General features: G+C 38.3%; 1 protein-coding gene across 1 annotated transcript in view; it reads left to right on the top strand.

Annotated features, from left to right (window-relative positions):
* The window catches only part of GNA12 (G protein subunit alpha 12), a 44,465-nt gene that overhangs the window by 12,182 nt on the left and 17,723 nt on the right, over positions 1-14,560 (top strand). Inside the window, exon 2 of the mRNA XM_074840534.1 lies at positions 1,201-1,416. Coding sequence (XP_074696635.1) covers positions 1,201-1,416 — 216 coding nt within the window. The remainder of the gene's footprint in view (positions 1-1,200; positions 1,417-14,560) is intronic.

Here is a 14,560-nt window from a genome sequence, read left to right on the forward strand (position 1 = left end):
AAGTAGTTTAATATTACACACACAGATTTTACTTGTGAATTAGATGGTGCTTGAGATGCTAAGCACCATTAACAGATCTATCTATTATTTAAATGGTGCTTACTGTTGAGAAATAACTCTTGGCCATCTGAAGCAATTTAGTATAGGTGTAGTTAGATTCAAGACTGAAGTTTTAAAGTTACTTAACTTCATATGTTTGGCTTGTTGCCATGAATATGAAACTAAGTTTCCATAAAAACTGCAAAATGTGAAATTAAGCAGTCTCAGTAGTCCTGAGTTAAATTTGAGAACTAGATCACTTTCCTTCCAGATTTTTTTTTTTCAGAATTAGAGTACCAAAACCTACCAGTCATGACATCTTAGCAAATGTGTGGCAAGTTCAAAAAGTAAGCTGATGCTGATGGAAAACTGCACCTGCTTGAAATATAAGCAATGTCTTCAGTCTTTTTGCCGCTGGGCTTTCCTACTGGAGACAACCATGTGGATGAAAGTGTCTCAGTGGAAGATGCTCATTTACAGCAAACTTTCAAGAAATCTGTTAAGTTGGGTAGCTGTGTTGTATAGCATCCAAACAGATCGTGTCAAAATTGTGCTTTACAGCAACATGCTTTTTGATCTTGCTAGTTTGGTATTGCTGTCTGTCTTACCTAAATGTTTAACTAGTTGGTGGATGCATACAGCACTAGAAGTTACTAAGTATCCTCAAATTTTGGGCACTTAATATACTTTACTTCACCAGAATGTACAGTATGTTCTTTCAACAATATTTTTTTTAATGCTTTTTGGATCTCCTAATGGTTGAGAAAACTAGTATCCTTTTTGATCTGTAAAAATGCAAAGAGAAAGATGGAAGAATATGGTTTTAGGCATGGTGTTACTTTCAAAACTACAGCTATGAGGATCATACCTTAGTTTCCAGATACTTTTCTTAAGCATTTGATGTTTACTTTTATTATCTGTTGGTAGTATTGCTTGTTGCAACTAGCTGTTGCTGCTATTTATATATTTTTTTTCCACCTGGAAAAATACATTTTGACTAAGATGTTGCAATAAACAATGTTTATGATTCTCTCCTGAGTTCAGTCTCACCAGAATAGTGTTTAAAAAAAAAAAAAAGGCAGCTTCAAGTACCTCTGAGTCCTTGTTCTTTTACACTTCAGTCATTTTATCACTGACTTTCTTATCTGAATCATTCTTTAGGGCTGCAGGGTTCTGGTTGATGCACGGGACAAACTGGGGATCCCTTGGCAGTACACGGAGAATGAGAAGCATGGAATGTTTTTGATGGCTTTTGAAAACAAAGCTGGAATGCCCATAGAGCCTGCCACCTTCCAGCTGTATGTACCCGCACTGGGTGCGCTCTGGAGGGATTCGGGAATCAAGGAAGCCTTCAGCCGTCGGAGCGAGTATCAGCTGGTGAGTACATCCATCTTCCCGGTGGGAGGAAAAAAGTTCCCTGTTGTATAAATCTCTCTTCAGTTGAAAGATTGCTTGCTACATGCAAGACTTAGCTATTATATGAGCTGTTTGTAGTAATGCTGTAAATCTGAGCGCTTCAGCAGCAGAAACAAGTGGTAATAGGAGCCAAACTTGAAAAACTACATGGCAATAAGAGGGAGTGGAAAAGTGCACATGACTGGATAAACTGGAAGAGCAAGAGGAACCAAAAAAGGCAGGAATTGGTTGAACTAAAAATATTTTAGCAGCTCAGTAGGTCTGTTCATAGTAGGTCACTGATGAAGGCACACTTAATTTGTAGCTTTCCAGTCCTGCCAGCTTGCACTGTATTGAAACTGGCAAACTATTCCTGCATGCAGATCTTTTGAAGTGAATGCAACACCCATTCTGGCTGCTGCTATTTGACTGTTTCTTTTCATCCTGACGTCTGCAAGTGAAACTTGGATAAGCAACTGAAAGATGACAGTGAGCGTAAAAATGTGCTATCTTCCTTGCTTTCTTGTTATTAGGTCTTCATGCTCTTGTGCCAAAATAGCTGCACTTCTGGTGTGGAATATGTTTCTGACAGCTGTTCATAATCCACTCCTTACTATTCCTATGTACAAGATGGAGATGCACTTTTTTTCTCTCTTTTTCTTCCCTGTTCAGTGAGACAAGGTACTGATCCATGCACCTAGTACCATGGTTACTAGTTTTTGGAAAATAGTATGGGATGATTTCCTAATTGTTCTAATAAATGTATCTTTATGATTTTAGCATATTAATTACGCTTCAATCTGCAGGTAGAATTCTTTGTTTTGGGTGTTCTGTTCCCAAATTGTATTCAGCGCTTTTTTTTTTAAAAAAAAAAAAAAAAAGGAAAAGAGACAGATAAAGGTGAAATTCTTCATACCTGCATATGTTAACAATGTTTAATTAGAGGAGCTAGGCAGAGGATAGAAACAAAGGAACTCTATATAGCTAAAGGAAAACTAGAGAAATTCAGTAGTGAAACTCTTCTTTGTTTCTTCACACTGCTCCTCTAGTGTCTAATACTGTGGGTTCGCTAGTGTCTAATACTGTAGTTAAACTCATGTTACAGCCCTTGGGTACTCATCTCTCTCCACTAATAAGATGCCTATTTGAGGCTTGTTGCATATCTTTTGAAATCTGTCTCTGAAGTATCCTGAGACTGCTAAATGAATGGCTAAAGAATAAATAAAATGGCTAGGTTAAACTGTCACAGGATGATTGTATAAACCTCACTTCCTTAGGCTAAAAATGTACCAATTTCCATGTTACAGCACTGGGGGTGGGGAGGAGGATGTACAGTGGGGAGAGAAGATAGATTAATTGTTCCATCATTCCTAGCATCTGTAGACACAGACTAAGACTTTACTGTTTTAAGCACTGTTCAAATGTGAAATAAAAAGATGGTTCATGCCACAGGGAACTTGAATTTAACATGAGACAACTACTAAGAGAATCCGGTATAGTAAGCAATAATTGCATCAGCAGCCTGTTAAGATATTTTTTTTTTTTTTCTGGGAAATGGTATGATCAAGCATGGGTTTTGTTTTTAGGGAGAGATTCAGATTGGATTCATGTGGGAGGTTTGTTCCTGTACTGGTTAGCAATAAAATTGCATCAAACTGGAAAAAAGAAATGTAGTTTGTTGAATAAATAGCATTCCAAGACTAGTAGGCCTACCTCTGCATTCTCTGGCTTTAAGGATTAAACAGGAAATACCAAAAAATAAAAAAGCCCCACAAAAACCAAGCATACAGGCGTGCAAGTGATCATTTAATATGCTGTCATCTTCAACATCATGGTATAGCTCTGTCATGCATCTTTTTGGATGGCATTCATATAACCTGTCAAATGCTACTGGGGCAACCGGAACTGCTGCAGGCACCAGAACTGTGAACTTGTCAGTAGTGCAACAATACAGTGTGTCACAGAAATACTGTGTAACTCGGTCCCACTGCATGCGTCTGTGGCACTAACACCTTGAAAATCCTGGGTGCTATTATTTTGCTGTGCAGGCTGCATCATCAGGAGATTCTAAAGTACCTTAATTGTAATAAAAAGCACTTACTGCACAAAAGTTTTTAAAATGTAATAGATTGTTCTCGAGGATACAAATGGTGCTTCTGGATTGATCGCTAAACAAATTAAGACCTTAATAACTTGAACAAGTTTCCATTCCTCGCTTCTAGGTTTGAAGGAAGTCTGATCCCCTGAGTACATGGGGAATAGCAGCAGTACCATTTCTGTTTAAAAAAATTTTTTTTTAACTGCAGAACTTCTTAAAGGAAGCAGGTGGTTTAAGGAGATGCCTTTATTTATACTTGCATATGATGTGTGTAAACCCATACCTTCATTTAGTTTAAACCCTTGCTGGATATAGCCTCATGTAAATAAATAAGCCAGATATAGTGGACTCTGAGAAAATAAATCTTTTCTGAACTGATTTTAACTAAGACTAAAGAAAACCTCTGCATCAGCACTCCCTTTCTTATTTAGTATAAATGAGCTATTAAATGGAATATGCTTGGTTTGAACTGAATTTATTATCTTTAATAGTTTTAAAATCATCACCGGAATTTGAAGCTTTACATTACTATGATCTTTGTGAATGTTTCTGGACAATGTGTGAAATAATGACCTTTCTCGGCACTAGCATTTTCTTCACCCTGGTCTTACAGTCAATGGAGCACCAGCTCTTTTTATTATTGTCGTTATTTTGGCTTGTAAACTGTAGGATTATATTGGTCTGCTTTTGAACTGTCTGTATTTCTTCAGGAAGATATGTGACTTTGTTTAAAAATAAAGAGTAAAACATGTTGGTTGGTTAACTAGAGCTGAAAATTGCAACGTGCAGGTGTCTTCCTATGGTCTGTAAGGCTAAGCTTAATGACTGACTCAGCAGTAGCAGACTTGTTGAAAGAAAATGGCTCTGACCATAACCTCATACAATCTGAAAACTTCTTCTCTGGGACCACAGAAGCTGCCTCTGGGCATTTCAGTGTTTTCTGCTTCATATTCAGTGCCTAGAAGTGCTGGCTGTAAATCCCTGTCTGGGTCTTTGAGCATTTCAGAAGTGAGTGGGTGGATTCTACAATAGCAGGGTGGTTTTTTGCTTTTTTTTCTTCACCGTCTTTCTTAAAGCAGACTGCCCAATTACACTTTCTTCTCACAAACATCAGCCTCTCGTTCTTCCTCCGCCTCAGCCTGTCCCCACCGACCAAAGTTCCTCTGTTCCTTGTATGCAAGCCAAGTAGTTTGGGGACAAAAGCTTCATTGTATGTTTGGTTACATTGTCACGTCTGTCCTCGTTTTTTAACTACTAGAATAGGAATTCCTTTGTAATCAGTATGTGATTCTTCTCTCTTCTCCCTTGCCCTCATTATCCTACCCCAGTTTCTGTCTGTATGTTAGAAAGGAATACATTTATCATGTGTCTCAACGTCTTGTAACATTTTTTCTTTTGAGGTTGCCGTGGTAGTTTGGGCAACTGGGTGTTAATTCTTCATTGCCAGCAGGTGGAGACAAATTCTATTTTGAATGGCGGCTTGGAGAAAGGACCTTGGGATTTCAGTTATGATTTAGCTGAAAAGGTAGAAGCTTCGTCAGTTTGAGCCTAATAACAAGTGTTTGGTTGTTCAAGTGCATGTATCTGCAAGCTTTTTTGCACCCATAAATGATGTTTCCTTTCATGTCATAAACGTGAGACTGTGGCCAAGGTAGGAATTGCTTTGGTCAGGTGGTTTCTGTTTTGGTGGTGGTTTTTGGTTGTGGGTTTTTTTTTTCTTCCTCCCTGGTCTCTAGTGGGACAACATGTGAAGCCATTCACTTCTGTTTTAATGTGTCCAGAACAAACAAAACCTGAAGCAGGGTTAGGTACTTGTTTGACTTCTTGCAACTTAGCATGCTTCATATCATTGTGGGTATAGATGGGATAAATAGGGCTTGTCAGGCAAGAAAATGATACTTCTGTCATGGTCAGAACAGATAGATATTGTGCGCTAGCGCTGTTATAGAGCTTAAGCTGACAACGAGCAGATCCACAAAGGCCATCATCTGGTTTCATCAATTCTTAAAGCAAAATTGACATTGTTTTATCAGGTTTGTGAAACATGCACAATGTTTTTTGGTTTTGTTTTTAAATATCCATCCTAACTACTCTTAGTCAGAGCAGTGTCTTTATTTGAATGACTCTTACTGCTTCCCTTCAAAATACTGAGTCTTTCTAGCCTGTAACTATGTAATTCAAGAGCTCCTGAACTTCTCCTGTGGTAGAAGTAATATTCTCATCTCTTTAGGATTGATGGGGCTGTTTCCTCTGAACTCCAAAGCCTATTTGCAGTTAAGGCAACTGTGCTGAGTTACTCACATGCAGCCAGACTAGCTTTTGGCTTGCGCTTACAGATACCTGCCTTTCTTGGTACAGAAAAGAGCATGGCCATCCAAGGAGGCGGCAAAAGGCATCTGTTTTAATGCAGTTATTCTTAATAGACAGACTATATTCACAATCCAACACTAGAGTATCAATTTAAATTTAATTGTTATTATTGATGTATTATTATAGATATTCACAGCACTGTTGAAAGAATTTCTAATGTTTTAGTACTCCTTTTTTTAAAAAATATCATTAATGAGTTCCTGAGAGGGAAGTATGGGACTTGCAAATACAGACAAAAACTTACTACTATGTCCATGGCTATTTTTAGATCTGTGCACAGGGAATTGTATGGAACACTTCCAGTAATACTTCAAATACTAAGAGCCTCAGAAGCCTTGGATGTGAGAAGACTCTGGAAAATGTTTTAAAGACCCTTTCTTTTATATTGATTCACCATTCTCTGGGTGTTTTGAGGTGTGGGGGTTTGGGTGTATTTGTAATAGGACATGAGTCACTTCCGAGTCACTCCCCTATGAATTAACTATGTGATGTGTTTTTTTTCTCTAAGCAGACACTTGAAATAAATTGAAGTGGTTAAATTATGCCTGCCAGAACAGATAGTGTGCTGGAAATGCTGCATAGTGAACAGCCTAGTCCTTGTGCTGGTATAGCTTGTTGCTGCATTCTTCTTACGTGAGGAGCTGATGGCTTCAAAGCCTCATAGGCAGCCAGCTGTGTGTTTTGGGTAGTACAAAGGTGAGGCACTAGTCATTCGCACTAATTCTTGATTCAGAGCGGACAAACTGTTGCTTGAATGTTTTTATTTTGGTACGGAAATACTAGGTATGGCAGTAATGTAAGATGATCAGGAGTTAGGCTATATACCAGCTGCTGTAGTGGATGGAGGTTATGTGGCAGCATTTGACTGCCTCTAGGAGTCAAGTGAATTGAGAGGTCGGGCAGCAGAGTACTGACTTGATGTGAGAAGTAGGTGACTTTTGAAGTGGTGTGTTAAATGAGATCTGCAGGAGTGGGCTCTACTTTGTCAGAATTCTTCAGGGCACTTTAATAGAGATTTCTTGATTCCTTAAGTAAAATGTTTCCAACTGATCATTTGCCTTTAAGATGCAAGGACAGAGTAGAGGTAACCTTAAAAGCGTGTTTCTAAGTATTTCACTCTTCTTTCAGCATATATGGGGCAGCACTACTCCTTGCAGGAGTACTTATGCCTAGTATTGACATAATGCACTTGCTAATGCGAGTCCTCTTGAGGAAATACCAATTGTCAAATCAACTCCAGCACAAACACAAAAATGAGCTGCTCTTTTTTGCAAACTACCATTTGAATATGAGCTTACAGAAGAGACTATGAAAGTTGCTTATTCTGTAAAGATTTTTTTTTTTTTTTCAAAGCTGTGAAACTCGCATATTTTATTAGTGAAATCCATTGGGGTTGACCAATGCTGGTGAGATGTACAAAGGAAATACCCACATTGTTTAAAGTGCCAGCATGGGAATCTTGTTACCATTTAATGCACGTAACTGGGACTAGGCAGCAACTCTTTGCCAAATTACTCTTGAGCTTTGTTTGGGTATTCTGAGTTTGCAGAACTCCTGTGAAACTAGATTATTGCTGGGGAAACTACGTGGATTTTTCTTTTCTAGATCTGAATGGGACATACTACTCTGACCTAGAAAATTTTTTAGAAAACAATGGGCTGACAGTAGTGCTACACACCAAAAACTCATGTTTGCTGTTGCTGAGACTTGATATTTTTTAATTACACAGTGTTAGTGCTGAAAGTCAAGTACATTTGTGTCTAATAATGTTATATGGTTTTTTTAAGTAATTGTGAAGCTGTGCATGGTAAATAGACTTGTTTGAATTTAGCTCTTACACTTAAGGAATGATAGTGCTATATGATCTAAGCTTTCCCTTAAATTTGCCACTTCTTTGTTAAAAAAGTAACAGTAATAGTCTGTTATAATCTGAATATGTTATAATTCTGAAACAGTGGCTTAATCTGACATAAGATGTCATATTAATTTAAAAGATTATTAACTTGTAGACTTTTATCTATGCAGCTTGAATAATAATATCCTGCTCTGGACTCATACAGCAGGGTGAGTTATGGAGATGTTTCTTTTTAGTTAAATACCTCAGCAAGGTATTTAACTGCCAGAGGTCCAAATCAAAATTTTTAGTTCTAGTTCTGTCCTCTAATCCCCAGACCTTGAAAGTTTATGGAGAAGTTATAGAGTTTGACTCATCTTTGTACAGCAAAAGTTAATTGCTTGTTTAAGTATAATACTGCAAAGTATTGTGGCTGGTCTGTAGTAGGAAGGATTAGCAGTTGGAGCCCCTGGTTTCTAATCCTGTCTCTAACACCAAATAGGAAATTTTTTTTCAGATCAAAGTCTCAAGTAAGAACTCTCAAACAAGGGTGGCATTTTGTTAAAGGAGGTGAGAGTCAATGAGTTATAGTTTGGGTTTTGTTAAAAATTGAGAGGTAACATAAAGCAAAACGCAGCTGGAAATCTTTGCACAAAATTCTGTGGATATTGGCCAATACTGTATGGTTTGTCAGTTTGCATCTACAGAAGTTAAATGCTCAGTCTCCTATTATTTGCAGTATTCTAAAAATAAATGCTTAAACGATATGTTAATGGGCCTGCTGCCACCAGAAGAACTCCTTGAGCAGCACGGTGTTTCACTGTACCAGCGCTACTGTGTCTTGACAGTCACTGAGATTCAAATTCAGGACTAAGCTGGAGCAGGAGGCAGCGTTGAGGATCCCTCCATAACACATCGTCTGTCACCTACACCAAGGAATAGTTCACTTGATAATCTCAGTTTTGCTTTAAGTGCCACTGAGAAAGATGTGAGAAGAACTTGCATTTAAAGTAGGCTGGATTCAAACCCATTTAGAGAATCAAAGGTCAAAAATAATTTTACACTGCAAATCATTTCGAATTCTAGCAAAATCCACTTGTGCAATATCTTCTCTCAGTGACAGAAGCTATTCTCTCAAGCAGAACCATCCATAGAAAGCTGTGTGATGGGTAAAGCAGTTATTAGCTGTTCTTAAATACTTTCTGCTATTGGGGAGAAATAACAAGAACCAGAAGGGTCATGATGAATTATGACCTTTTCAAAACAGTGCAAATGGAAAGGTGTTAAGAGAATAGCAATTTGTTACAGTACCTACCTGAAGTCTCAACCAAGGATTAAAGCCCTCTGTACAAAATGCTCTGTGGAAAAATAAAAGGATTCCTGCCTTGAATTGCTCCTGGCCTTAGGTTATGACAAAATGCAACAGCTGGATGAAATGTAGCCTGCATGGAATTGGGAGGATAAGTTGGAAAGTAATGAGCAGATCATACATAATAAATAAGTGGATAACAAGAAATTGATATGCCTACCATATGGGAACTGAGACGCTGAACAAAAAGAGCTGTGCTACTGGCTGTTCTAGTACTCTGTATAGTGAATTCCCAGCACTCTACAATTTTTCATTTTTTTCTTATTTATTTAAAGATCAAAAACTTCGGGTAAAATCACTTCTAAAGTCTGTAAAATGTAGAGTGCATTAATGCCCTGCTGTCTGTGGCTACCAAAAGGTTGAAATACAGACTTTGTGTGGTCCTACTTTTTAACTTTTAGGTTCTTGGAGGTAGATTAAAAGGCCTTGTATTTTTATGGTACTGTGTAAGGCTGCCTGTAGGAGTTTTTGCTTTTGGTCCTCGGATGCCAATAAATCCTGACTGTATTTTTGGTGTGGTTAAGGTGAATGAGAGAAACAACTTCACAGATACAGCTCCCATGTTGAAAATTCATTATGAGAATTTGCATCTTGCCTGATGATTGCCATTTTTCTGGTTGAAAGACTTCTTTTTACTCATGTGTATTTTATTAAGGACAAACTTTTTTTGTCTTTACCTCTTAGTAATTGAGTCCGTTAGAGAACTGTCTGGGTGTCCCAAAAGATTTACAGAATAAGTACTGTACTCATCCTTGACTCTCTCTGTATGCGTGTGGTAGCGGTTACAGTTTGGTGTCTTACCTTCAGCAATAGCACTGAAACACAAAATCTAATGTTCTTAGACTGGAAAAGTCCTTTTGGCTCCCAACTCTTGAGAATAAATGCCACCCTGCTTCTGGAAAGAAGCTTTAATTTTATTACGCATAAAATAATTAGAAAAAATACTCAGTGTGTCTGTCCTTGCAGGATTGTTGTTCTAAGCCCTAATTAGTGCTACCCTAAATCTTGCAGAACTGTATTGAATATAAGGATTTGTTCAGAGCAAGTACAGCTGTAATTAATCTTTGCATTCCCATCAAGAAATGCTGGCACATGCTGTGAGAAACAAGGAAGGAAACTTTCAGTTCAGGCTGTCTGAGCCAGTACCCAACTGCAGCTAAAAACCACTGGAGTAATCTCTTTATCCCTTTCTAGTGTGCAGGAAAGTTCTGGGCAGAGACAAACCCAACCCAGTGAGCAGCCTTTAGCTTTTGATTGTGCTATTTAATTTCATGTTCAGAAAGTTTCTAATGGATCTCTAATTCAAGAGATTTCAAAATTGGCAGCTAGTATCTCCGTAGAGATTCCCAGTAATGAGAATGTATTCCAGAAATCTGAGCAAGTTAAGTACATTTAAAGGTGCTCTCTTTGTACGATTAAGGGAGTCTAATAAAGAGTTCCTACTGAAATTTGATGGAAGCAAGAGAGAGCTCATATATTAAGTAATGAGTACATGCGTAAGTTAAAACCGTGGTAGCACAAGGACAATTTTTATTCTAGTTGCAACAAAATACCTGCATTATGCAGAGACAGATATGTTAATATTTAGCTGTTTACACTGAAGTCTAAAAACAAAGAATATTGTTTCTAGTGGAAGGGCTCCACTTGTCAGACTGGTTTCAACCTTTGAATCTCAAAGATGTAACTGAAATGGAGACTTATATTTGTGTTCCCATGATATGGGTTTTCAAAGTTTTTGGTGTATCAAAGCTACGTGTACTATTTGAAGACCCAGCAAGGACTGGCTTAGCTGTGTAAAAGAAAAGAGAGGGCTCCTGCTACTTGCTGTGTGCTATATTGGCAGTTCTCTGACCCTATAGCTGGTTTCAGGAAATTAGGACCAAAAAAAAAAAGGCACTGCAAAAGAAGAGGTGAATAGTTTTATTAAGCCTATCTCCCTGACATGGCTCACTCTGCTCAGAAGAGCAGTGCTGATGATGCACTTCAGAAAGTTCCAGTTTTACAAGTCAGCCTTTTGCACCTCATTTGTATGTTCTCTGTAGTAATTCAGCATTCTTTCATATTGTTACTGGATCTCCTCCTCTCCACCTAGAATTGAGAGAGTGAGCAAGGGTGATCTGTGTCGTTAAAAATTCTCTAAAATTTCCCTTAGGAGAAACAGTAAGAGGTTACGGCTTGGATTTTTTCAAAGGGTCCACTGATTTTAATAGGATAATGGGTAATGAATGCTTTCAGGCTTTCATGAACAACCTAGTTTATAGTAAGCTAGGTAGGATCAAGAACAAGTAGTAAGCACAGATGAACAAATAAGCAAAACATTAAAAACTAGGTCTGTTTTTATGAGGAAGTCTTACTGGCATATCTTCTAGATTTTTATACCTGAGAGAACAAATATTTGAAGTTGTTTGTAACTTGTCACACTGACTGAATTACGTTTAATGAGCCTCTGTTCTTTAAAAGACAGGACCTGGCAGAAAGCTGAAAGGGAAAATGCAGGAAGAATAGGTAGTGACAACTTGCTCAGTTGGCTATGTTGTCTTCTTCCTAGTTATCCAAATCTTGATCCTTTTGCAATGACTTCTTGAAAAGACTGTAATTTTCTTTAACCTACTTTTCTTCTATTATCTTCCCCTGCTCCTGCTGTCTCCCAAACAAGCCTGCTCTGCCTTAAAACACTGAGTGTTTTACTCAATGTGTTGTGCAAGGGTAGAACTTAACTTGAGCTGTAGTCCTGTGATAGAGTAATCACGGTGAGCAATAGGAAATGGTGGTTTAGGGAGTTTTGCTTTGCACTGTGCTCTTGCTTATGTTGGCACAAGTGTTTTTTGGAAGCTCTGGTGTAAATTGGGAAGCTCATCTGAGGCAGAGTGCAACCCTATGACTGATTGTAAGTGCAGCCAAGGTAGTGACCTGCTGTGGCATTGGTGGAACAAGCAGCTGACATCGCAGGCAATCACGAGTCACCTTAACCTGGTGCTTGCCAAGGAATGATGGCAGTGTCTATATCTCACTGATCCTTCTTCCAAGCAATGGTTCCTTTCCTCCATAAATCTTTCCTGATGCTAAAATAAAATGCCTGTACCTTGAGGATGCTCTTCAGATTTTAAAATGTTTGTATTCCAAGTTACCGGGTATCTGGAGTGTTTGCATACTGGTCAAAGTCAAGGTTCCATTTCACAGGTATTGAGTGTAGAGGAGGAGATGGTGAGCAGTGGGTGGGAAGAAACACAGTTTTTGACTTTTGAATTTATGTGAAATGATAGCTGTGCAACAGTGGAGGTTTTCATAGATTAGATGACTTAAGGATGCCTGAACATGATACTGTTCCAGAAAATCTGTTGAGGTTCTGTACTGCCGCAACTGACCAGCTGATAATTGAACAGTAATGGAAGGAGTGGAGCTGTTGTCTTCTCAAAGAAGAGTACTCTGCTTCTCCTATTTCTGAACCTGCACTAGCTGGGAAGGCTTTCTGTTACAAAAGCAGAAGGCAGCCTGGTCTCTGCCTTCTCATTAGTTTGCAGCTATACTTAAAGCAGGTCTGTGGAGTAAACCTATTTTGCCCTATTATTGACTTAATATTTGGGGGAGGAGAGGAAAACTTCTTGGAAATATCATGCAAGATTTTCTGTTTGAGAAAGTGGAAAACATGTTGCTCAGAAAAGTAATTTATTGACACCTTTCAAACGTCTCCTCTGTATACAACACAGATTCCTGCAGCTCAGACTGTGGCAGACTTGTGCTTCACTTGGCTTTCCTCCTGAACAAACTGTTGGTGTTTGTCCTTAGAAGGTCTGCTCTCCACCCTGCCCCCAAAGCCTCTTAATTTGACTTGCTTTCCTTGATATTCACTTTATTCTACTTTGGAAAACTCAGTAAAATCTCAAACTGAAAAAAATAGTGGTTTATTGGTGGAATTCTTTCCCATTTAATTCCATCTCTGAATTCTGTGTATTTAAAACTTTGATCTATCTGGTTTCAGTCTGGTTGGAGTACAGTACTGAATCAGTAATGATGCTAGATGTGGGCAGGAGGCAAAAGAAGCACCTACTATATCCTCTTTTTCTGTCTTCTCCCAGTCCAGCACATGCATTCTAGGTTGCAAGGAGTTCAGATGGCCATCTGCATGGCTGGACTGTTTCCCCCTCTGTACTTCAGTAGGATGTGACTGGAGCTTTAATTATTTTTTTTATAGGCTAGTCTGCTCAACAGCTTGTAGAAGTTTGTTAAACTCACTTCAGTTTCCACTGTGGCTTGATTAATATACATGTGTAGATGAGGCCTTAAGGGTGGAAGCTGTCACTTATTTCAAATTGCTTATTTCACCTTTAGGTTTGTTTTCAGATGCATATAGCGCTTAGTTTATATAAAGCGGATGCAAGTGAGGCTGAATAAAAATAAAGCTTTCCATTTGATACAAGACTCAAATGTTACTTGTGGGCTTTTCCTCCATGGTAAGTCATTTCTAATAAGCCTGAGCTTCAAGATAGTAGCTTTATAATGATTGAGAACTGCGTCAAAGGATTCTGCTGTAGATGCACATGAAAATAGGATGGAGTTGCACATTATTACAGCTGTTGTTCATGCAGTTACCAAACCCATCTCACCTTGTGAGTCTTTGCTTAGGGATGTTTGATCCTTTAGTGAATCAGTACCTGAACAGCTTTAATTTTCATAAATCCATTCCAATTTTTGTTTTGTAAGTGAAAGTAATGATGTGAATTGTGTGGTAGAATGGATTGAATTGAAAAATGCAGAAAAAACAATCCTGAATGTTTTGAAAGGGAACAAATTCTAAAATGAAATAAAAAGAAGTTTAGGTTACTTGAAATCTTCATACTAAAATATCAATGGTGCTGAAGTTTAAGTGCAAATTTGGAAGGACCTCCCCTTCTCCTCATGGTGAAACAACCTTCAGTAGGGGAGAGAATATTTGGAAAAATTGGTCTGTTGTGACTGCATGTGAATAAATGAAAAGTGTTTTAAGATAAATCATACTATAAATCAAATCACAGAGAAAACCTGATCACTTTGTGAACAGGAACTGAAGTTTATTTCAGATCACCAAAGGTTGTTTGAGGTTCACTATCACTTGTCAGATGAACTCAATATGCAGTGTTGTCACAGTACTGGAGCAGGAGAGATGAGGTTATAGGGAGGGCAATCACTTCTTGGGTGAAACCCTCTCTCACAGACCTGAAGTACAGCTGTGAACTAATGAAATAAATGTTCTTGGCATATGACCGGAGACAACTTGACCACTAGTGATCTAGGAGATTTACAGGTGCATGTAAAGGTCAGACTTTATAGAAGGCAATACCAATTTCGGTGTAAGTGGGTGAACATGAGATGTTGAGCAGCTTCTCAGTGCTGAGAGCGAGCTAGTATATATCATGAAATTCAACTGATTTGAGAATTCACTGGGAAAGCCAGCATACTAACAGCTGGCAGAAGTGGT

Source organism: Strix aluco, chromosome 15, assembly GCF_031877795.1.
Source record: "Strix aluco isolate bStrAlu1 chromosome 15, bStrAlu1.hap1, whole genome shotgun sequence".
Lineage (NCBI taxonomy): Eukaryota > Metazoa > Chordata > Aves > Strigiformes > Strigidae > Strix > Strix aluco.